The sequence below is a fragment of the Corythoichthys intestinalis genome, chromosome 6 (genome assembly GCF_030265065.1).
Source record: "Corythoichthys intestinalis isolate RoL2023-P3 chromosome 6, ASM3026506v1, whole genome shotgun sequence".
Classification (NCBI taxonomy): domain Eukaryota; kingdom Metazoa; phylum Chordata; class Actinopteri; order Syngnathiformes; family Syngnathidae; genus Corythoichthys; species Corythoichthys intestinalis.
Window position 1 is genome coordinate 10,305,001 of NC_080400.1, and position 23,836 is coordinate 10,328,836.

The 23,836-nt window shown below is 38.4% G+C and overlaps 1 protein-coding gene across 5 annotated transcripts in view; it reads right to left on the reverse strand.

The window, feature by feature from the left end:
* The window catches only part of LOC130918077 (uncharacterized), a 56,629-nt gene that overhangs the window by 20,079 nt on the left and 12,714 nt on the right, over positions 1-23,836 (reverse strand). For 3 of the 5 annotated variants that reach the window (XM_057839964.1, XM_057839961.1, XM_057839960.1), the window contains one exon: positions 14,724-17,814. The exons of 1 other annotated variant lie outside the window; for it this stretch is intronic. In XM_057839964.1, the coding sequence (XP_057695947.1) occupies positions 17,536-17,814 (279 nt within the window). In that variant the 3' untranslated portion in view covers positions 14,724-17,535. Of the gene's footprint in view, positions 1-14,723; positions 17,815-21,006; positions 21,882-23,836 lie in introns of those variants that run through there. One more of the 5 variants, XM_057839965.1, reaches the window with a different exon arrangement.

A 23,836-nucleotide genomic window follows, 5' to 3' on the forward strand; every position in this document is an offset into this window, starting at 1 on the left:
CACAAAAATCACCAAATGCCGAGATAATCACCATATTTTCAGGATCAATAGAGATATTTAACCTTTTTTTTCTTTTTTTTTTTTAAATTTACTGCAAGTTTTCAACAGCCAATTAATCACTCAATTTAACATCAGAAACTTAATACTTGAAGAAAACATGCTGAATCAATTATAAATAATATTCAAATAGATTATTAAACAATTCTATATACAATCACAATTTATCATAGAATAGAACAGCCCTTTATGATCATTATACACTCACCGGCCACTTTATTAGGTACACCTGTCCAACTGCTCGTTAACACTTAATTTCTAATCAGCCAATCACTTGGCGGCAACTCAGTGCATTTAGGCATGTAGACATGGTTCAAGACAATCTCCTGCAGTTCAAAGCGAGCATCAGTATGGGGAAGAAAGGTGATTTGAGTGACTTTGAACGTTGCTGGTGCCAGAAGGGCTGGTTTGAGTATTTCAGAAACTGCTGATCTACTGGGATTTTCACGCACAACCATCTCTAGGGTTTACAGAGAATGGCCCGAAAAAGAACAAGTATCCAGTGAGTGGCAGTTCTGTGGGCGGAAATGCCTTGTTGATACCAGAGGTCAGAGGAGAATGGCCAGACTGGTTCGAGCTGATAGAAAGGCAACAGTGACTCAAATAACCACCCGTTACAACCAAGGTAGGCAGAAGAGCATCTCTGAATGCACAGTACGTCAAACTTTGAGGCAGATGGGCTACAGCAGCAGACGACCACGCCGGGTGCCACTCCTTTCAGCTAAGAACAGGAAACTGAGGCTACAATTTGCACAAGCTCATTGAAATTGGACAATAGAAGATTGGAAAAACGTTGCCTGGTCTGATGAGTCTCGATTTCTGCTGCGACATTCGGATGGTAGGGTCAGAATTTGGAGTCAACAACATTGAAAGCATGGATCCATCCTGCATTGCATCAACGGTTCAGGCTGGTGGTGGTGGTGTAATGCTGTGGGGAATATTTTCTTGGCACTCTTTGGGCCCCTTGGTACCAAATGAGCATCGTTTGAACGCCACAACCTACCTGAGTATTGTTGCTGACCATGTCCATCCCTTAATGACTAGGGATGGGAATTGATAGGATTTTTACGATTCCGATTCCATTATCGATATTGCTTAATGATTCAATTCTTTATCGATTCTCTTATCGATTCTAATTTGGGGAAAAAGAAGAACAAACGTTTTGATTGGCATCGAGTTTGTTTAATCAGAAGTCACAACCTTACAAACTCACAACAAGGTCAAAAGAGGCCCAAAGCCTCAATATTAACTGTGGCAATAAGGCTACGTTCATACTACAGGTCTTAATGCACGAATCCGATTTTTTGTCATATCCGTTTTTTTGGCGTGCCCATTCAGACTGCCTTTATCCATTGAGACCATTCAAGTATTACGCATGCGCACTAATTCGCAGTCGGACACGCGCTAAGCAAGAAGACCCGCATGCGCAGAAGCATCAAAACAAATGACAGACGTCATCCGTCATTCCAGGGATATCATATTTTGCTTTTCAAAAGGTGGACACAAATAACAGACATAAATAATCCCCGTTTAGGCTTATATTCAAAGTCTATATGGATCGATAGCATGCACGCACTGTCCGTGCACGTCACACACACATACGGGCAGTTTGTCCCGACTCTCGGCCATGTAGGCAATGTTGAAATATTGCTCACTTGGAACAGAGAGAAAACTGAGCATTCTCAGCTTATCCTCAACCCATTTTTATTTTTTATGACTGTTGTCAAGCGCAGCCCTTCCCCAAAAGCCGTGTTCACTGCAAGCTAGGCGCTAATAACGCTCAGGTGCATCGCTACGGTAACGACTCTCTCGCTATTTGATGACGTAATTGCTGCATTAAATCCGATTTGCGGGACTGGACAGTACAGACCGCCGAGACAGTCTGGAAAAATGTGGCCCAGATCGGATTTAGACCACATACGAAAGTGACCCAGATCGGATTTGAAATGGTCCCGTTCTATGCGACTTGTCACGTTCAGACTGTCAAGTTAATTAATGCCTCACTCGAGTTGGAAAAACACAAAAAAATCGGATTCGTGCATTAAGACCTGTAGTATGAACGTAGCCTAAGTGGCAAATGCACAAGAATGTTTAACATTTTACTGAAACATTTTTCTAATAGAAATAAAAAATATTGGTATATATTGGCATATAGGTCGTTGGTCTGCCGTTAGCAATATGCGTTACACTTGCAGGGGTCCCCAAACTTTTTCCAGTGAGGGCAGCATAACTTTTCCCTTCTCTGATGAGGGGCCAGGGTCAGTTTGTAACAGAAAAAGTGTGACGATTGCAGGAGTGCCTAAATGTAAAAAAATATTGTTTTTCAGAAAGCCACAATCAAATAACCCTTTCTGGATATTTCACGGAACAAAAGTAAATAAAATAAAAATAATAATTAATAATAATAACACTATTAATCAAATAAATAATAACCAAATAACCCTCTCTGAGTTCTTCACAGAAAAAGGCCAGAAAATAAATAACACTATTGAGAAAAAAAAAAAATTCAAAATGCTCTCTGGTATTGTTCAGGGGGCCGGACCAAATGTCGGGGCGGGCCGTATTCGGCCCGCGGGCCGTAGTTTGGGGACCCCTGTTAAAGTGTATTATTTACCAGTATATTGAAATGCATGCCTTTTAGTTTTTATGGTGCTTTCACGCTCAAGTGGGGGCGCCCTTGTGCGTCCTCACGCGAAGAAGAACGCGCTCACGTGGAGAAGAGCACGCTTACACGCGAAGAAGAAGAAATGCCGCATCCAAGCGAGTGAGCGAGAGAGGGAAGCACTGCTACGACCCTACGTTCTTTGTTAATGCTTGTAAAATATCTACAGAGGCAACGCCTGTATGTATCATCTTTTGTGTTGTTGTTGTGTGTTTCCACTCGCGATCGGACACTTAAATCCAGTTGTGTAGTGGTTTGAACGATGCGCTAATGCTAGCGAACGCATGCTAACTGTGTTGTTATTACTGAATTAGCAGCTAATCATCGCTGATTTACGTTGATGCAAACCTGTTTGTTATTGGGGACGAAATTGATTTGTTTAATTTCTATTTTTAGTTTCACTCTTCAAGTGATGGTTGAATAAAGTCAGCAAATTATACCAACGTCTTCTATATCGTCATTTCGGAGTTTAGCTAGCTGTATAGCTGTCTCGGTGAGGACAGTGCAGTCTATTCCCTCCCGATGCAGTTATCTTCACCTTCCCTCCCGATGCAGTTATCTCCACCTTGCAATGATTGCAAGTCGTTTTGTTGTCATTTTTCCTCGTGAAGTGAAGACACACTTTTGAGCATTTGAACCTACGTGCTGTCATTGTTATGTTTACGGCTGCAATGCTCGTGCTTCGTGCTAAACCATCGTAACCTTTCTTTTTCACCCTCTTTCCTGGTGAAGTGTAGCCAAACTTTGGAGTGGGTGGTTCTTGGCGCCATGCTAGTTTGATGCGTTTGGACAACAAGACAGTCACGACGCAATATGCGTCTTCAGGACTCGTTAAAGGGATCGTTAAGGCTTTTTCATTGTGATGTCGAAGCCTCGAAACACTAGGAACCGGTTCCGAATTGGAATCGGATTTCGATTCCCATCCCTATTAATGACTACAATGTACCCAACTTCTGATGGCTACTTTCAGCAGGATAATGTGCCATGTCATAAAGCTGGAATCATCTCAGACTGGTTTCTTGACCATGACAATGAGTTCACTGTACTCAAATGGCCTCCACAGTCACCAGATCTCAATCCAATAGAGCATCTTTGGGATGTGGTGGAATGGGAGATTCGGATCATGAATGTGCAGCTGACAAATCTGCACCAACTGTGTGATGCCATCATGTCAATATGGGCCAAACTCTCTGAGGAATGCTTCCAGCACCTTGTTGAATCTATGCCACGAAGAATTGAGGCAGTTCTGAAGGGAAAAGGGGGTCCAACCTGTTACTAGCATGGTGTACCTAATAAAGTGGCGGTGAGTGTATACTATATACTGTTAGCGAATGACAGTACGGCTAGCGGCTGGCAAAATTTCTTGTGAATAAATGCTTAAATCCCTGAATTCCTTATAGATATGGATGTAAAACAGTCCCGATTCTTGGTTAAAAGCAACACAAATAAAAGTAGCATTTATTTCACGTAAATATTGCCAACTATGAGGCTAGTCAGTTACGAAAATTAGCTGCCCCCATGTGTAAACAAAGAAAATTCCTGCAAATGAATGCTTCAATCACTGAATTCTTTGTAGATATGAACGTAAAACTGTCTCAATTCTTTGTTAAAAGAGCAAAAAAATACGCATCCATTTTACGTATGGCGGAAAACACAGACAAGACTAAAAAAGCAGTTTCTGCTCTTGCACCCCTCTTTAAAATAAACTGCTATATTTTAAGCCGAAAGAACTGTTGTGTTTGACAGAACAATATGTCTATATGCTGCCATAGCAGATTCATGGCACATTAAGGCCCCGAACTATTTTTGATTTTTCTGTTTTACCCTGGAAACCCCTGTTTACACACATCGCGCAACCGCTATTGTTTCAACCCAACCATAAAACGAAGTTAATGAATTATATTTATTATTCAAAATGTCAAAAACATTTGAAAAATAAAAATTGCCCTCCCCTAATTTTTTTTTTTTTTTTTTGAAAATTATTTGCAAAGCAAATGACTAAGGTGCTAGTCAAATGATCTGTTTGATAAATTTTGACCCATTTTAAAAATATATTTTTTTGTTCATTTCATTCATTTTTGTAGCCGTTTTACTGCTTTTCAACTTATATATATATATATATATATATATATATATATATATATATATATATATATATATATAGGAAAGTCATTTACATGCAATGACACTTTCCGGCCACCATGGGGGGCTTCGCCCCCCCTTAAAATCCGCTTATGGTTGTAATATTTAAACTTTTTTCTTTTGTTATCACGACTTCAATCTGTTAATATTATGACTTTATTTTCGTAATAAAACTCATAATCTCGTAAAGTTACAATTTGTTTCCCGTCGTGGTACAACTTTAACTCACCATATTTTTCTCGCAATATTACGACTTTAATCTTGTACTATTACAACATATGACTTTTTCTCGTTGTATTAAAATTTATGAATTGATTTTCTTGGTTTCTGTAGCTGCCCCAATACTCCGTCGTATAAAATAAAGCCGACTGTTGAATTTTTTATCCCACATGCGTTGCATCAGCATTCCAAAAGACACACACATGTACGTACACCCCCTGTCATGTCATCTTGTGAGAAAGAAGTCCATTAAGTGTGATTTAGCGCCAATGTGATGTGGCTCTCCTTTGTGTGCTACTGACATGCGTTGAATGGGAATCCCAATTTTCTCCCCCTCCTCCTCCATTTTCTCCCTGTTCAACACCACCATTCAGGGGATGTGTGGATGTGGATTGAGTGGCTTCTGCTGCCACACGTCTGCAGCTTTTGTACGCGAGGCAAGCCATGTTTGTTTAGCAGCATGCTAACCTTGCAGGTGGTGTTCCGTGTTTGCCACTTAGTTATGAGTAAGAACCAGATCAGAATGCTTTAAGACTGTAAGGGAAGCTCAGCTTTCCCAAAAATGTCAAAAACAAAGGCTAGGGTCATACCACAGGTTTTAATGCTCAATTCCGATTTTTTTTGTCATGTGTTTTTTTGGCCATGCCCATTTAGACTGCCTTTGTCCATTGAGCCCATTCAGGTATTACACCTGAGCACCATAGGCGGGGGGGGGGGGGGGGCGTAACATGTTGATGACCCCGAAACGCAGTGTCAGCAATAAAATTAGCTTACAAGAATATTTATAAAAATAAGTTGGTAATGAACGTTTTTTGTTTCCCATTATTCATGAGGGGAATTCTAGATCAGGCTGCTTAGGCAATACTTTTCGCCAAAATCGTCAATAATTGAAAAAGGTACGCCCGCTGATGTCGTGCCAATGTAGTTACCCCAGTCAAAAATTGTATCCCCTGAAGCCATATCGAGGTAGATTTGCGTCTTTATTATTCAATCAAAAAATATATATATTTTCAACCAAAAAAAAGTCCCTCAATCAAATAAAATAAAATAAAATAAAATTTTAAAAACGGTTTGAATGCAAACACAAATTTAAAATTCAAAAAATGCATGTGAAAACTATTTTTCTTTGATTTTTTGGGGGGGTGGGGATTGAAGTCAAGGTTGTTGTTTTTTTTATTAAAGTAATGTTGATTTGTGTTCGGGCCACATTTTGGCTAGGTCATAGTCTTTATTATTCAATCAAAAAACAAAAAATAAATTGCTTCAAAAATATACTGTATATATTTTTTTTCAAAAACAAAAATCAATCAAAAAGAAGAACAATTTCAATCATGGAAAAAGTTTTTAAATGCGAAAAAATACCCCTGGATTAAAGCAACTCCGACTTCCCACTTTCCTTGAATGTAGCATCAGTCTACTGAGTCTTGACTGAAGAATGACAACATTGTGAAATTTGCATTTAGAGGCTGTGGAAACAGACAGAAGAAATGTGCAAATGAAAGTTTCCACTAATTCCCTATGACGAACAAGCAACAATATAAACTTGCCACATACCTCCTTGGTTACTTGCTGCTGGCTACGTTATAAACACACCAGTGGAAAAGACTATCACTCTGCTCTGCAGCCTGTTCCCTGCAGAGCTGCTGGATTACAAATGTTGTTGTTCATACTGCAATTATTGACATGCTATAGTAAGTTTTAATAACTTTATCCTGAAAACATAGCCAACACTATTAATTCCGTGGGTCATCGGTGATTCTCATGCGTGCATATGTTGTTTTTTATTGCCAAGATGGAACCATTGACTCACGCTAGCTTAGCCACTCCTGAGCCATGAAACTAACAAATACAGAATTTGTTGATATCAACTCCACCGACTAATTAAACCCCCGCTGACTCGAAGCAGGAGCCTTTCATGATCATCCTAGCGACACTTGCTTTATTAAAAAAGACTAGTGAAAAATTGAGCTTATTTCTTGTGTTTTTTTTCTATTGTAGCTGCGTGTTTGGAGACTTTGACTTCTGGCAGTCTAGTTTCTTTCTCTACCGAGCAACGGGTGCCATCACAAAGCACTCACAGGCGGACACACTTTGAGCTTCCCTTCATTGAAAGACCGGCATCCGCCACTGATAGGAGTGTATGAAAAATAGTGGCAACATCTTTGCAGCAGCTGTCTGTCCACTTTTAGAGGGGAAAAAAGTGATTACTTCGCAGGGATTTGGCGATATTAAGCGGTCCACGTGTTTGGCAGCGCACAAAGAGCATTACTGAGAGATAAAAGACAGGTGCTGCAATGAAGAAAAGGAGCTCTTAAAAACCAAGAGAGCTGATAGCACGCTCAGCCCGAGCTCTTCTAATGACATATTTTGCACAATTGCTAACATATGTAGGGGGGAAAAAACACAACTGTCCGCTTGACCGTTAGCTTGTAATAGATACACGTTGCAGTATTACGGTTCAAAAAGAGGATTTTAAATTTAAATATGTCTGGTTATTCTTGAAAAAACATGACTACGATAAAACTAATAAAAAAATTATAACTTTTATTCTCTATGAAGTGCCTTTGCGTCTTTAATGATCTTGACAAAATATGACAAAAAAAAGGACATTTTCATTAAAGCACAGCTTTCAAAAATGTGTTTTTAAACTATTATTGTCCTTCCTCATTTATGTTCATGTTCTAGTCACAGATTGCAAAATATGACTTGTTAGATTCTTTTTTTAATTGCTACAAAAATACTTGAATTTTTTTTCCTGGATTTTAAAAAATAATCTAAATAAAATATATGTATTATTTATTTATTCCCGTAAAATCATTTTTTTGTATTAAACTATTTTGAAAATTTTAAAAAAGGATATTATCCTCATAAGCTTTTTTTTTCTAATAAAAAGGTTTCTATGTTTCTAAGATTACAATTGACAAAAAATTACAAGTACTCTTATGAGTATTTTTATATGCTTAGAAAAAAAGCACATTTCCTACTTTTAAAAATAATGATAAAAAAGATTTTTTTTTAAAATAAATAAAAAATATTATTTAAAATATTCTTTTTATTTTTTTTTTTCAATAAATCCTATCTTTAAAAAAAAAAAAAGTTTTTTTTCCCCAAAAGGCTCTATTTTTTTTTTAAAGATTACTATTTGCAAAAATACTGGATAACAATTTTTTTTCTCCAATTGATTCAAAAAAAAATCTAATCTAATTTTTCCTACATTTTGAATAAAAAAAAAATAAAAATAAAATAAAAACGTTTTAAATATAAATCCTACGTTTTAAATTAAAATATATATTATTCTTGTAATACTTTTTTCCAATAAAAAGGTCTGAATCCTTCTAACATTTTTCAGTTTTTTTTATCATTAAAAAATTATTTTCCCTCATTCCCTCAAGAAAAATATGACCAAATATGAATAATTAAAACAAAATATTTTTATAATATTTTTTTCTTGATATATTCTCTCATTATTCCTCAGGATTGCGACTTTACTATTTTTTTTATTTCCAACTTTATTTCAAACCAAAACTTCCCTTTTGACGCAAATATTTTCTTCATCACTTCTCTCATATATGCTGTCAAAGGTATTTCTTCATTCTTCTAAAATTACAACTATTTCAAAACCTCTATAGCCAGTATTGCCTCCCCAGCTAATTGTCTCACACAAGTGCCTTTAGGTAGGAGTGAATTAAGGTTTAGCACGGACTTCAAGGAACGCTTCCATTAATGTCGTGGCCCCTCTAGCCACGTTAGATGAAGCATAATAATCTGCCACTTTATGGACCTTTGCTCCCCCAAATGTCTGCCATGTTGCTAATTGCGTACATCTGTGCGTGGCCTTTTTGATGTGACGCACGTGTCCGCTCGCAGCAAATCTTAAACACATCTTAAATCAACACAACACACAATATCTGAATATCTACAAAGCCCGTGGTGTAATTTTATGATGTTTCAAATGTTGTTTTCACATCAAACGCGGCACAGGTGCCGTTAGACAAACAAAACAGTTCCGTAGTGAGTGTTAGCATGCCTTAGCTAGTCTAGCTTAGCTCAGGATGTCTTTTTTTGTCAAACACCTTTCAAGGATGTCAAAACAAGAACATTACTCATTTTGAAGGCTATTGGACACAAAATGGCCACGCTAGGTATGCTAACATCAACTGGAGAAACACAGTTAGTTCGCACATCACATTTACAAATACTTGCAAACTTTCCGTGAGTACATTGGCGGAAACATTTAACATGACTCAGTGGTTATTATAAAAATAGAAAGAGGAGGGACATATAGCAAACAAACAAAGCCTAAAGTAAACCACTGCCGCTCTCTACTAGCCTAGCTTAGCGTGTGAAAAAACAAAGCTCTTTAATGAAGGTTTTTAAAAAAAAAAAAAAAAAAAAAAAAAACACACACACACACTTTTCATGGTACAAATTGAATCTTAAAAAAAAAAAAAAAGTTTGTGTGAATGTAGTAACTGAAAGTTGGCAAGTATTTGAAGTAAATGTGATGCACAGATTTATGATGTTTCTCCAGTTAACGTTAGCGACTCTAGCGTAGCAATTTTAGCAATTTTCTTACTTTGACATCGATGAAAGATGTTTTGGGAAAAAATGACAAGAAATTTGACATCTTGAACTAATCTAGGCTAGCTAAGTTAAGCTAAAACTCACTAAATTTAGCAAGTTTAGCATTAATGCATCACCCACTTGCGGTTTGGTTTTTCTAACAGCACAAACAGTACGCTTACAGTGGTATAACAAAGGATCTGAATCTATTGGATTTTCTCATATTTCTGCATAAAATCACCATCAAACGTGATCTGATCTTTGTCAAAATCACACAGAGAAAAAACTGTGTCTGCTTTAACTAAAACCATGCAAACATTTATAGGTTTTCATATTTCAACGAGGATCGCATGCAAACAATGACAAAAGGGGAAAAAATATATAAGTGAACCCTCTGCCTGAGACTTAAAGAGGAATTAAAACTTTTACCAAACAATTTAAGTCAGGTGTGTGCCCAATCACTGACTGTGTCTTTAACTAAAATCACCCAAACATTGATAGGGTTTCATATTTAAATGAGGATAGTGTGCAAACAATGTCAGAAGGTGGGAAAAATAAGTAAGTGAACTATCACATTTAACATTTTGTGCCCCCCCTTTGGCAGCAATAACTTCAACCAGACGCTTCCTGTAGCTGCAGATTAGTCTGGCACATCGATCAGAGCTAATCTTGATTTGCTGCTGTGTTTTGGATCATTGTCTTGTTGCAGCATCCATCCTCTTTTTAGCTTCAACTGTTTGACAGACAGCCTCAGCTTTTCCTGCAAAACATCCTGATAAACTTTTCAATTAATTCTTTCATTAATGATTGCAAGTTGTCCAGGCCCTGAGGCAGTAAAACAGCCCCGAATCATGATGCTCCCTCCACCATGGTTCACGGTGGGAACGAGGTGTTGATGTTGGTCAGCTGTTCCATTTTTTCCTCCACACATGATGTTGTGTGTTACTCCCAAACAATTCAACTTTGGTTTCATCAATCCACAAAATAATTTGCCAAAACTTCTGTGGAGTGTCCAAGTGCCTTTTTGTGAACATTAATTGAGCAACAATGTTTTTTAAGACAGCAGTGGCTTCCACCGTGGAGTCCTCCCATGTACACCATTCGTGGCCATAGTTTTATATATAGTTGATGTGTGCACAGAGATATTGGACTGTGCCAGTGATTTCTGTAAGTCTTTACCAGACACTCTAGGGTTCTTTTTTACCTCTCTTAGTATTCTGCGCTGAACTCTTGGCGTCATCGTTGGTGGACGGCCACTCCTTGGTAGAGAAGCAACAGTGCCAAACTCTTTCCATTTGTAGACAACTTCCTTGACTGTCGATTGATGAATATCCAGAATTTTAGAGATGGTTTTGTATCCTTTCCCAGTTTTATACAAATCAACTGTCCTTTATGGCAAGTCATCAGACAGCTCTTTTGACCGAGCCATGATGCACATATGACAATGTTTCTCATCAAGACATTTCTTACCAGGTGTGTGTTTTATAGTGGACAGGGCAGCTTGAAATCACTCATTAGTGTTTGGGCACACACCTGACTTAAAATATTTGGTAAAAATCAACTGCTTTTTACGTCTCCTTAGGCAGAGGGTCCCTTTACTTATTTTCCCCCACTCTGTCATTGTTTGCATGCTATCCTCATTAAAATATATAAAAATAAAAATAAAAAACATAAATGTTTGTATTGTTTTAGTTAAAGCAGACACTGTATTTTCATCTGTGTGACTTTGACAAAGATCAGATCACATTTGATGGTGGTTTTATGCAGAAATGTGAGAAATTTCAAAAGGTTCAGATACTTTTTCATACCACTGTAAGCGTACTGTTTGTGCTGTTAGCAAAACAAACCCGCAAGTGGGTGATGCATTATTGGTGAACTCGCTAAATTTAGCGAGTTTTAGCTTAACTTAGCTAGCCTAGATTAGTTCAAGATGTCAAATTTCTTGTAATTTTTTCCCAAAACATCTTTCATGGATGTCAAAGTAAGAAAATTGCTAAAATTGATACGCTAGAGTTGCTAACGTTAACAGGAGAAGCATCATAAATCTGTGCACATTTACTTCAAATACTTGCTAACTTTCAGTTACTACATTCACACAAACTTTTTTTTTAAGACTCAATTTGTACCATAAACATTCAAACGAGCAAAGTAACTAAAGTGAACCACTACCGCTGGTAGCTAGCCTAGCTAAGCATGTGAATATCATGTCAAAGAAGGAAAACAAAGCTGTTTTATGAAGATTTTTCAAGAAACGTTTTTGAAAATTGTCCTAGCGCTACTGTAACGTGTGTGTGAAATAGGACCCGGAATAATTGTCAAGCTAAAACGAGGGATTGACCTTTGCCATGCAGCTTATTTTGTCAAACAACACTGCACTTCAGCCGCTTTTGAAACGTTGCTCTCCTTCGCATATGTGACACGAAGGAACATACATTGAAGAGTAAATGATACAAAACGTCACAAAAATCAAATAGCTCTTTGAATCTGTTTCCAAATGTGGATATAATGTACAAGTTTTTTCATTGTCCATCAACTTCAGGCTCTCTACCTGCATTCTGTCATCTTCTAACATTTCCCATCACAGCTAAAACATTCTTTCTTCCGAATCGCCCGAGGCTCAAACACAACGAAACAACATCAACGCAGCCGCCCTTCAAAATACAAGCCCCCCTGCCCTCGCTCCAACATGGCATCTGTGTTTACTTTTGTACGACTTCATACCTGACGAGGGGGAGTCCGGCAAACCTTCGACGGCATAATTGAATTTGGGATCAAAGAAGCTCAGGTCAAGAGGGCTGCGTCGTTTTGAATAATAACAAAAACGCTTCCGGCGTTGACCTCCATCCCCTTTCTTCTACCTTCATTTTGCTCCTTGCAAAAAAAAATGTTTTTTAAATGACTGAGAAGTAGAGCTGAAACGAATACTCGAACAACTCGAGTAACTCGAGTTTAAAAACTGTTCCGAGTAATTTTATTCACCCCGAGGAATCATTTAATTTTGCCAGCTCTGAGCATCACGTTTTGCCCGGACTACTTTTAATGCGGGACAACGCGCTGACGTCACGTGCGTAGAGGAAGAAGCAATTAAAAAAAAAAAACACACAAAAAAAAACCTTACTGCAGCCGACAGCCACTACAAACTATGCCGACGTTGCTAAAAACTAGCTCGCATGATGCTAATGTTGTAGCAGGTAGTGTCCGATGCGTCTCATAGATATCACATTCATTTAGGACTAGATGCGAAGTGACAGACTCGGCCACGTCTGGGCAGTGTTAGTAAACAGCTGTCATTTTTAAGCAGTAGACTTCTCAGCGCTAATAAATATAATGTTACTGTCACTCGCTCACGTAACGTTAGCCCTTCGGAGGGCTAGGTTTCTATTGATTATGACTAGAGATGTGCCGATCGATCGGGTCCGATCACGTCATTTTCAAAGTATCGGAATCGGCAAAAAAATATCGGACATGCCTTTTTTTGATATATATATATATTTTTTAAATAAATCATTTTCTAATTGTATTTAACATTACAGACATAATATGTTGCACTCATCCAGAGTCTTTGGTTTTGGCTTAGGGTAGGGTTATCAAATGTATCCCAATAATGGCGGTAATGATTTTTTTTCAAATTGTATCACGTTAAAATATTTAACGCATTTAATGCATGCGCTGCACGACCCACTCACGCATTGTCGCGCTCAATCTATAATGGCGCCGTTTTACCTATATAGAGAGCTAAAAGGCAGCATAAAATGAGTAGAGTGAATTTTGAAAGCCTTTGGCGCCTTTTTTTAATTGGCTAAAGCCTTACAAACCCTCTCCCTACGATTAGAGCTATCGTGGGACGCTATCGTGGGGAAGCAAGGTAGTAATTGATCTTTTTCTTAACACCCTATGTTATTTCCTAACGCAGAGAAGATATATCAATTGGTAGCACTACGCACAGTCATGGTTCCACTTCCCATCATGCATTTGGGCATGGCTACAGTATCATTTACTGAAAGCTCAACAAATACACTAGATGGCAATATTTAGTCACAATATACAAAGTCACATTTGTCCTTTGAGAATTACAAGTCTTTCTATCCGTGGATCCCTCTCACAGAAAGAATGTTAATAATGTAAATGCCATCTTGAGGATTTATTGTCATAATAAACAAATACAGTACTTATGTACTGTATGTTGAATGTATATATTTGTCCGAGTTTTACTCATTTTTTTCTTAATGCATTGCCAAAATGTATATGATCGGGAAAAATTATCGGGAATGATTGGAATTGAATCGGGAGCAAAAAAAAAGCAATCGGATCGGGAAATATCGGGATCGGCAGATACGCAAACTAAAATGATCGGATCGGGAGCAAAAAAACATGATCGGAACAACTCTAATTATGACCACTGTCGATGCGTGGCTAACGTGTCTTATATACAGTTTTTATTTAATCTGTAAAAACACAGCGCTGTAGAGTGATGAGGTCGTAAAATTAAAACATAATAAAGCTAACTGTCAGTTTTAGATCAGTAGTCATTGCTGAATAAAACACCAAGTAGCACTGGTCCCTAATGTGCTCCAATACAGCAGGTATCATACATTTATTTTGAACACTGCAAAAACTCAAAATCCTATCAGTACTTACAGTTTAGACTAACTTAAAACTTTTAACTAGAACTTAAAAATAGCTTGACACAAATGGAAATTCCATTGACACACATGGGGGAAAAACATGTAGCTTTCAAGTGATGTGTATTATCAAGCGTAATTAAATTTTTAGGTAAGAAATATGTTTTTTTTTTTTTTTTTTATAAGATCTAGAAATTTTTTGAGTGAAAATCAAATCGAAAAAATCGAAAATAAAGACATTGATTTACTGAAAAATGGTTAAATATTGGATTAAATGTCTTTTTTTCTCAAGTATATTTATAATTGCTCTTTACCTAAAAATAAATGTTTTATCCGATTACTCGATTAATCGATAGAATTTTCAGTCGATTACTAAAATATTCAATAGCTGCAGCCCTAATCATGAGTTAGCCTACAGCAGTGCTTCTCAATTATTTTCTGTTACGCCCCCCCAAGCAAGACGTAAATGTTTCGCGCCCCCCCAAACTCTCTGCCGCCACTGTAAATAGTATTATTTGTCTATAAAATTACTATTATAAATACGCATCTGCCTAACATTGTGTCCTTTTTTTCTAATAAAGAAAAAAAGTAACATAGATCAACTTATAATAAAGTATAACTTTATTAACATTGTTTTGTTTGTAACAGAGACTTGACGTGCATCAATTTGCCCGAATTAAAAAAAAAAAAGTCACATTCAAACTGTAAAAATACACTCAAGGTACATTTTTGACCATTTGATACAGAAAAATAAAATGTAATAAAATCCGTAAATAATAACAAATTCAAATTGATTAGAAACATTCACTCATGAGGACAATATGCCAAAAAATTTGACCGAAAAAACAAAAATGAATAAAGGAAAAAAAGAGTGTCCTTGGACAGAAGGACAGTTTTTATTTTTGCTGCTCACACTCAGTATTACCTCCTTTGCAATGGTGTGGAGTCATTTTGCAATGAGCATGCTAACAATGCTCACTGGTTTATTGATATAACACTGACAAAGCAGGACGATTGTTGGCAATATTCGGCACGTTTTCACTGAAAAACGGCTTATCAATGAGATTGGGGTCGAATGTCTTTAAGTGGCGTCTTAATTGATTTGGCTTCTGGCAGTCCGCTGTAATTATTTTTAGACACAGTAAACAGTGGTATTTCCTCATCACCCATTGTATTAAAAGTCAAAGCTAAAAGACAAACGGCACGAAAAAAGCGCATTCTTGGCGGCCGAGGTAGAACCGTAGGTGAGGGCGGTCGTCGTGACGATCCCAAGCCGAAAATGGCACTTCTCGGGCGGCGACGTGAGAACCGGACAAGACAGTGGGTCGCAGCGTGAGTGAGTCCGGTCGGAAAACGGCTTTCTAAAACGGCGGCGGCGCGCTGCTCTTCATATCTGTTTTCTGTGTGCTGAGTGCTCTTCCTTAGTTCAAAAATACTGCACGCACTCTGAAAATGAGAGCGCCACTGCCACCCACTGAGTGGATGTGCAAGTACACTTAATTCCAGTCCGGCAAAAAAGAAAAAAGTATGTTCCCCGAGGACACATGCGCCCCCCCTGGCATCACTCTGCGCCCCCCCAGGGGGGCGCGCCCCACTATTTGAGAAGTACTGGCCTACAGGAATGTCTATAACACATGTCAGCGCCAGAGTCTCAGGTATTATCAGGTATTAGTAACTGTTCAATAGCAAGTTGTACCGCTTTAATAAATTTGGGGGGATCGATCGGTGATCGGACAATCACTAGTAATATAACCGGTTTTGTCTGTCGATCGTGTCTAACATCAGTTAGTTACATTAGCCTGCTAGCATTTTGTTGCGGACATTCCTGGTCATGTAGTCTCCGGGTTACGAACGAGTTCCATTCCTACGATGGCGAAATAACCCGAATTTCCGCGTAAATCTATATTAACCCATTAAGTACCCTTATATCTGAAAATAACTATCCAAAAAGTATTGTAATTTGTCTAATGTTGGAGGATACACTGCTCTAGTGCTGCAACGATTAATCGATTAACTCGAGTATTCGATAAGAAAAAAATATTCGAATTCGAAATATTCGAACAGCAAGTCAATAACGTGGCAAGCCGCCTAAGATCGGTTTAAATACACTGCTGATGAGCTGGAATTGGATGCAGGTACGACGTTGCGAAATCATTCCACAGCTCTGTAACAAAACAATCTGACCAGCAGCAGAATGTGACAAAATCATGCCAACGTCATACTAGCTTCCCTTGCTAGCTAGCACAGCTGTTCTCCCCAGTCAAGCCCAACCACATCATCGCCCCCAAACATGGCGTTCTCCGTAGGCCAAAACGTGTACTAAATATTATAGATTTTTAAATCAATGGCAATAATATAGTATATTAGTAAAAGAGAATTATTAGATTAGGCTTATTAGAGCCTTTAAGTCTTTAAGTCTGTTCCCTTTAACAGGTATTAAGATGCGAAAAAGAAAAAAAGACTTTGTGACCTGATCAAATTTAAGTAGTTCTTTGATCCAGAAAGTTATTTTATTAATTCCCTTAAACCTAACGAGTCTCTTTTTGTAATACAAAATACTGATTTTTTTTTTTTTTTGTAAACGAAGATATAATTTTAAAGGCATACGCTTTTGTACAAATCGGTGTTCGGATAGAAAATGGTGATTGGTGCATGCCTATTTAGCCCCATTATTATGACTTTTCAGGGGTCAAATCAGCCCTCGACCACAGTTTTATCGATTGACATGAAAATGAGTGGACATCTTTAATATAACAGTATGTACACATTACAAAATATATCAGAAAGCACGCTGAAATTCAACAGTAAGTGGACAGTGTTGGTTTGAAGGAGCAATTTTGGATTTCTATGCCTCGAGGACCCATGTCCAAAATTACATTTTTGGTTTAAAACAGTCATGTTGGAAGAATTTAGTGGGTTGTACTTTTAAAAAATTCCTGCTCATTTTTTCATGCTTCTCCTACTTCTGCTACCGTTGGCATAATAAGTTTACACAAATATGTGCTAGTGTAAAACAGCTAACAGACTGAAAACTTTGTATGACTAATAAGGTGCTGCACAGCTGGTTGCTGAAAACTGATGTTATTGCGCCCCCTTGTGTTGAATGCGTTTTAAATTAAATATGGATTTTATTTATAGCCCTGGAACCCCGGTCGACGGTGTGGTACACCTGGACTGGTCGCCTGCCAATCACAAGGCACATCTAGACAAACCACCCTTTACAGTCATGATCACATCTATAATTTAGACACTTCAAAAAACCTAAAATGATTAATGTCCAATCAGTTTTTTCTTCTTTTTTCCAGATTTACGTAAGCGTCCGATTGTAGATGACAAATGCTGTGCTGACCTCTCGCACAAAGACTTGCGAGCATCCGAGTCGTCGTCGGAATCGGGATGCTCAGCGGAAATTTCAGCGGCGACTTTGCCGTTGAAGTCTGGCGAGGAGGCTCCGCGAGTCTCTTTCCCAGTAGCGAGGCCCTTCAGGTGGGCTTGGAAGGTGGCGGTCTGCTGCTCCAGGGACAGGAAGCTCTCTTGCACCTTGTCAAACTATAACAACAAGGCAAAGCAAGGCAAATGTATTGTTGTATTGTATGTATTGCATACCTGTCAACGAGGGCGTTGGCAATCTTACAAATTGTGATGTATGCCCTTACAAATTGGTGACTAATCTTACAACGTTGTATATAGCGTGCAATATAAAACAAAAACAAACTCAATTTTTTTTATTTATTTATTTGATTTTATTGGTAATATTGTAACATACAGTGGGGCAAATAAGTATTTACTCAACCACCAATTGTGCAAGTTCTCCTACTTGAAAAGATTAGAGAGGCCTGTAATTGTCAACATGGGTAAACCTCAACCATGAGAGACAGAATGTGGAAAAAAAACCCACAAAATCACAGTTTGGTTTTTAAAGAATTTATTTCCAAATTAGAGTGGAAAAAAATATTTGGTCACCTACAAACAAGCAAGATTTCAGGCTGTCAAAGAGGTCTAACTTCTTCTAACGAGGTCTAACTAGGCTCCACTCGTTACCTGTATTAATGGCACCTGTTTTAACTCATTATTGGTATAAAAGACACCTGTCCACAATCTCAATCAGTCACACTTCAAACTCCACTATGGGCAAGACTAAAGAGCTGTCGGAGGACACCAGAGACAAAATTGTAGACCTGCACCAGGCTGGGAAGACTGAATCTGTCATAGGTAAAACGCTTGATGTAGAGAAATCAACTGTGGGAGCAGTTATTAGAAAATGGAAGACATACAAGAATACTGATAATCTCCCTCCATCCAGGGCTCCATGCAAGATCTCACCCCGTGGCGTCAAAATGATAACAAGAACGGTGAGCAAAAATCCCAGAACCACAAGGGGGGACCTAGTGAATGACCTACAGAGAGCTGGGACCACAGTAACAAAGGCTACTATCAGTAACACAATGCGCCGCCAGGGACTCAAATCCTGCACTGCCAGATGTGTCCCCCTGCTGAAGCCAGTACATGTCCAGGACCATCTGCGGTTCGGTAGAGAGCATTTGGATGATCCAGAAGAGGACTGGGAGAATGTGTTATGGTCAGATGAAACCAAAATAGAACTTTTTGGTAGAAACGCAGGTTCTCGTGTTTGGAGGAGACAGAATACTGAATTGCACCATACCCACTGTGAAGCATGGGGGTGGAAACATCATGCGTTGGGGCTGTTTTTCTGCAAAGGGACCAGGACGACTGATCTGTGTAAAGGAAAGAATGAATGGGGCCATGTATGGAGAGATTTTGAGTGAAATTCTCCTTCCATCAGCAAGGGCATTGAAGATGAGACATGGCTGGGTCTTTCAGCATGATAATGATCCCATACACACAGCCAGGGCAATAAAGGAGTGGCTTCGTAAGAAGCATTTCAAGGTCCTGGAGTGGCCTAGCCAGTCTCCAGTCTCAACCCCATAGAAAATCTGTAGAGGGAGTTGAAAGTCCGTGTTGCCCAATGACAGCCCCAAAACATCACTGCTCTAGAGGAGATCTGCATGGAGGAATGAGCCAAAATACAAGCAACAGTGTGTGAAAAGCTTGTGAAGAGTTGCAGAAAACGTTTGGCCTCCATTATTGCCAACAAAGGGTACACAACTAAGTATTGAGATGAAATTATGGTATTGACCAAATACTTATTTTCCACCATGATTTGCAAATAAATTCTTTAAAAATCAAACAATGTGATTTTCTGTTTTTTTTTTTCCAACATTCTGTCTCTCATGGTTAAGGTTTACCCATGTTGACAATTACAGGCCTCTCTAATATTTTCAAGTGGGAGAACTTGCACAATTAGTGGTTGTTTAAATACTTATTTCCAATACAATTAATATCTTCAGCTACATCATGATTACAAAAATGTAACAGTGACTTTTGTTATAATTGTATGTAGCACTTTTGGCAATTTCTATCATGTCTTTTGATGGCTGCACTTCAGCTCGCAATTCAGTTTGGCTTGAAGGTAGTTCATTAGTGTGTTCAATTATAACTTAAACAGGTCAATTGATAAAATTAACTTACCGATGCAATCTTTGAGTCAGGGAACATTTCTTTGGCTATTTCTGAGAAGTGATCAGCAGTAGTTGCGGGCAAATTGTGTTCGGCAACAAATTGGCAAATCGTCACTTTTCATTCTGCAGACTTCATCTTTATGACCAGTGTTGTTAATCTTACTTTTAAAAAGTAATTAATTACAGTTACAAATTACTTCTCCCAAAAACTAATTCAATTAGTAACTCTGTTACCTGAATGTAAGGGTAATTAGTTACTTGGGAAAGTAATTTGTGTTACCTTTCATGTTTTTTTTTCTTTCATTTTTACTATGTTTGGAAGTCATTTAATGTTGTGAATCAACTGTTAAAGTTGTTAAAATTGCTCCCGTTTTTGTATTAGTTCCCTTCTGTCTACTTTCGACATGTGAAAGTTTTAAAACTGTTTCATCATTTAAAGATAGATTCAAGTCAAGATTTTGCCGATATAGGAGTATTATAGATAAAAAGTTACTTGGGTTCGCTAGGAAGGTTCACTACAACAGAGCCTTTCTGGGAAGTCTACTGCTTTAAAAATGGTGTCTGTTAACTAATAGTTCTATATGCATGTGATATCTAGGCGTAGATTGTAGGCTGTCGGCTATAGTCAGGAAATTTTGGAGCCACCTAGCCTAGCATCGCGTTTGCTCCAGCGTAACAACAAACACTCTTCCCTCTCCTTGTCTTTGACTTTTCTCGCGTAAGTCAACCAACGTTGTAAAGCATAGTAACGCACATCGTCTCGTAACGCACATTGTCTCGAGAAAAAAACGTAATGCACGAAAAACGTAGATTTTGAACGTATGGCGTACACTTTTAAAAATCAGTGCTCACTTGTACAAATTACGCCAAAACCGCACAACTTGACAGGTATGGTATTGTAATGTAGAGCACAATTCAACACAAGGTATTGTATTTTATAAGTCAAAGTTTTTTTCACAGTTTGACCGGGCTTATACTCTGGAGTGATTTATGTGTGATATTTATTAACACATTATTATATCATTTCACATGTTATTTTCACACTAAACCACAAGAGGGCGCTCAAGGCCAGTGTTTCAACATTGGCGGTAACTTATAAAACCAAATAAAAACAACTGAGGAGGACTGAACAAAATGGCACCGAAAAGAAAATCATATTCTCCAGATTACAAACTGCAAGTAGGGAAATATGCCGCCGAAAATGGTAATCGAGCTCCAGAAAGAAAGTTTGGAGTTAGCGAGAAACTTTTAAGGGAATGGCGAAACGCGGAGGCTAATCTTACTGAAATGAAGAAAGCATTTGTTTATGCATCATGTAACGTTATCATACCATACACTTATTCAGCCAGTTGTTCTCTATTCAGTTTTTATTTTAAATTGCTTTTTAAATTGCCAAAAATATTACTTATACACCGGTGCGACTTATGTATGTTCTTTTTCCTCTTCACTACACGTATTTTTGGCAGGTGCGACTTAAAGTCCGAAAAATACGGTAATTCAAAATGTTTTGCATCACATGATAATGATGATAAATCAAAGTCAAATTAAATCTTCAAGACAGCTAAAAACACAAACAATTGGAACTAAATAGAAATAAAACCAAAAAATGAATAAAAAGCAAAAGTCATATAACTTGAAATTTGAACTATATGGGCAGTTCAGGGGTCGCGTTAACCGAATATTTTCCGTCGTTGACCGATTTTTTAAAACGGTGACGGAAAAAACTGAAGTCCATCCGTCATTTTGACAGGTTGCAATTCACACCCCAGACCACAGGGTGGCGAGTGAGCATATTAATTAGCTATTGTCTCTCTTGATGCATGACGTCGTTGGCCTTACTCTGAAAAATGTCAAGGCAACTGAGTGTCCGAAGTTTCTTCAAAAAGCCCCAAAACGACGATGGTGTTGATAAAAGAGGTGAAAAAACAGGGACTGCACAAGCGGGCATGCAATTCAAGTCCATGCGCACCAGGAGGAAGATGTAAGACTCCGTTCAGGCCACAGCAGGTGAACTGTTAATTTCATTGTTCCATATGTAGCCTTACCTACTGGGGCCACAGTCAGCTGTTTTTGTCACTGCGGGGAAAAAGTTACATATTCATCTGCTTGATGTGTGATGGCACGGTGTGGATTCTCTGTTAAGTTTGTTCGGACAGAACTGTCACGTGACTGTCGTAGCCGCGAACGCGCTCGGCCAAATGGATACACAAGTATGGAAGGTGAATTATGCCAAACAAAGGGTCACCACAATGTCATTATCATCATTTTAAAAATTTAAATGACGGGTAAAAATAGATTATGACCGGATTTTTATGACCCTGTCAGTCAAAATGACAGACAACGAAAAAGTCTAGCGCAACCTCTGGGGCAGTTATAAATATGTTTTGGCAAACAATAGCATTTTTAGCCCTAACTTAAAATAAAAAGCAAGCAGGGACGGGGCTGGCAGATATTTTAACACTTAAAGTGTACCACGGATAGAAAGACATGTAGTTCTGAAAAGATAAATGTTAGTACGAGGTATAATAATTTGATATTAAAACCCCTATAAATGTTTTTGTTTTAATAAAATTTGTAAAATTATTTGAACTAGTAGGTCGCCATTGTTGTTGAAGTCGCAGGGCAGTGACGTCACAAGTCCACGTTGCCGGACTTGCACCGTGTCACTCTTTAACTACATTAACATGTCCACGGTTCTGCTCTTCCAATTTGAACCCGAGTGGAACATTAATGTGAAGGACAGCAAAAGGAATGAGTCGAGTAGCATTTACAGTTGTGGTCAAAAGTTTACATACACTTGTAAAGAACATAATGTCATGGCTCTCTTGAGTTTCCAGTTATTTCTACAACTCTGATTTTTCTCCGATAGAGTGATTGGAACAGATACTTCTTTGTCACAAAAAACATTCATGAAGTTTGGTTCTTTTATGACTTTATTATGGGTGAACAGAAAAAAGTGATCACATCTGCTGGGTCAAAAATATACATACAGCAGCGCTAATATTTGGTAACATGTCCCTTGGCCATTTTCACTTCAATTAGGCGCTTTTGGTAGCCATCCACAAGCTTCTGGTTGAATCTTTGACCACTCCTCTTGACAGAATTGGTGCAGTTCAGTTAAATTTGATGGCTTTCTGACATGGACTTGTTTCTTCAGCATTGTCCACAAGTTCTCAATGGGGTTTACGTCAGGACTTTGGGAAGGCCATTCGAAAACCTTAAATCTAGCCTGATTTAGCCATTCCATTACCACTTTTGATGTGTGTATGGGGTCATTGTCCTGTTGGAACACCCAACTGCACCCAAGACCCAATCTTCGGGCTGATGACGTTAGGTTATCTTGAAGAATTTGAAGGTAATCCTCCTTCTTCATGATCCCATTTACTCTCTGTAAAGCACCAGTTCCATTGGCAGCAAAACAGTCCCACAGCATAATACTACCACCACCGTGCTTGACGGTAGGCATGGTGTACTTGGGGTTAAAGGCCTCACCTTTTCTCCTCCAAACATATTGCTGGGCATTGTGGCCAAACAGCTCGTGTTTGTTTCGTCTGACCACAGAACTTTCCTCCAGAAGGTCTTATCTTTGTCCATGTGATCAGCAGCAAACTTCAGTCGAGCCTTAAGGTGCCACTTTTGGAGCAAGGGCTTCCTTCTTGCACGGCAGCCTCTCAGTCCATGGAGATGCAAAACACGCTTGACTGTGGACACTGACACCTGTGTTCCAGCAGCTTCTAATTCTTGGCAGATCTGCTTTTTGGTGATTCTCGGTTGAATCTTCACCCTCCTGACCAATTTTCTCTCAGCAGCAGGTGATAGCTTGCGTTTTCTTCCTGATCGTGGCAGTGACAAAACAGTGCCATGCACTTTATACTTACAAACAATTGTTTGCACTGTTGCTCTTGGGACCTGCAGCTGCTTTGAAATGGCTCCAAGTGACTTTCCTGACTTGTTCAAGTCAATGATGCGCTTTTTCAGATCCATGTATGTATATTTTTGACCCAGCAGATTTGATCACTTTTTCTGTTAAC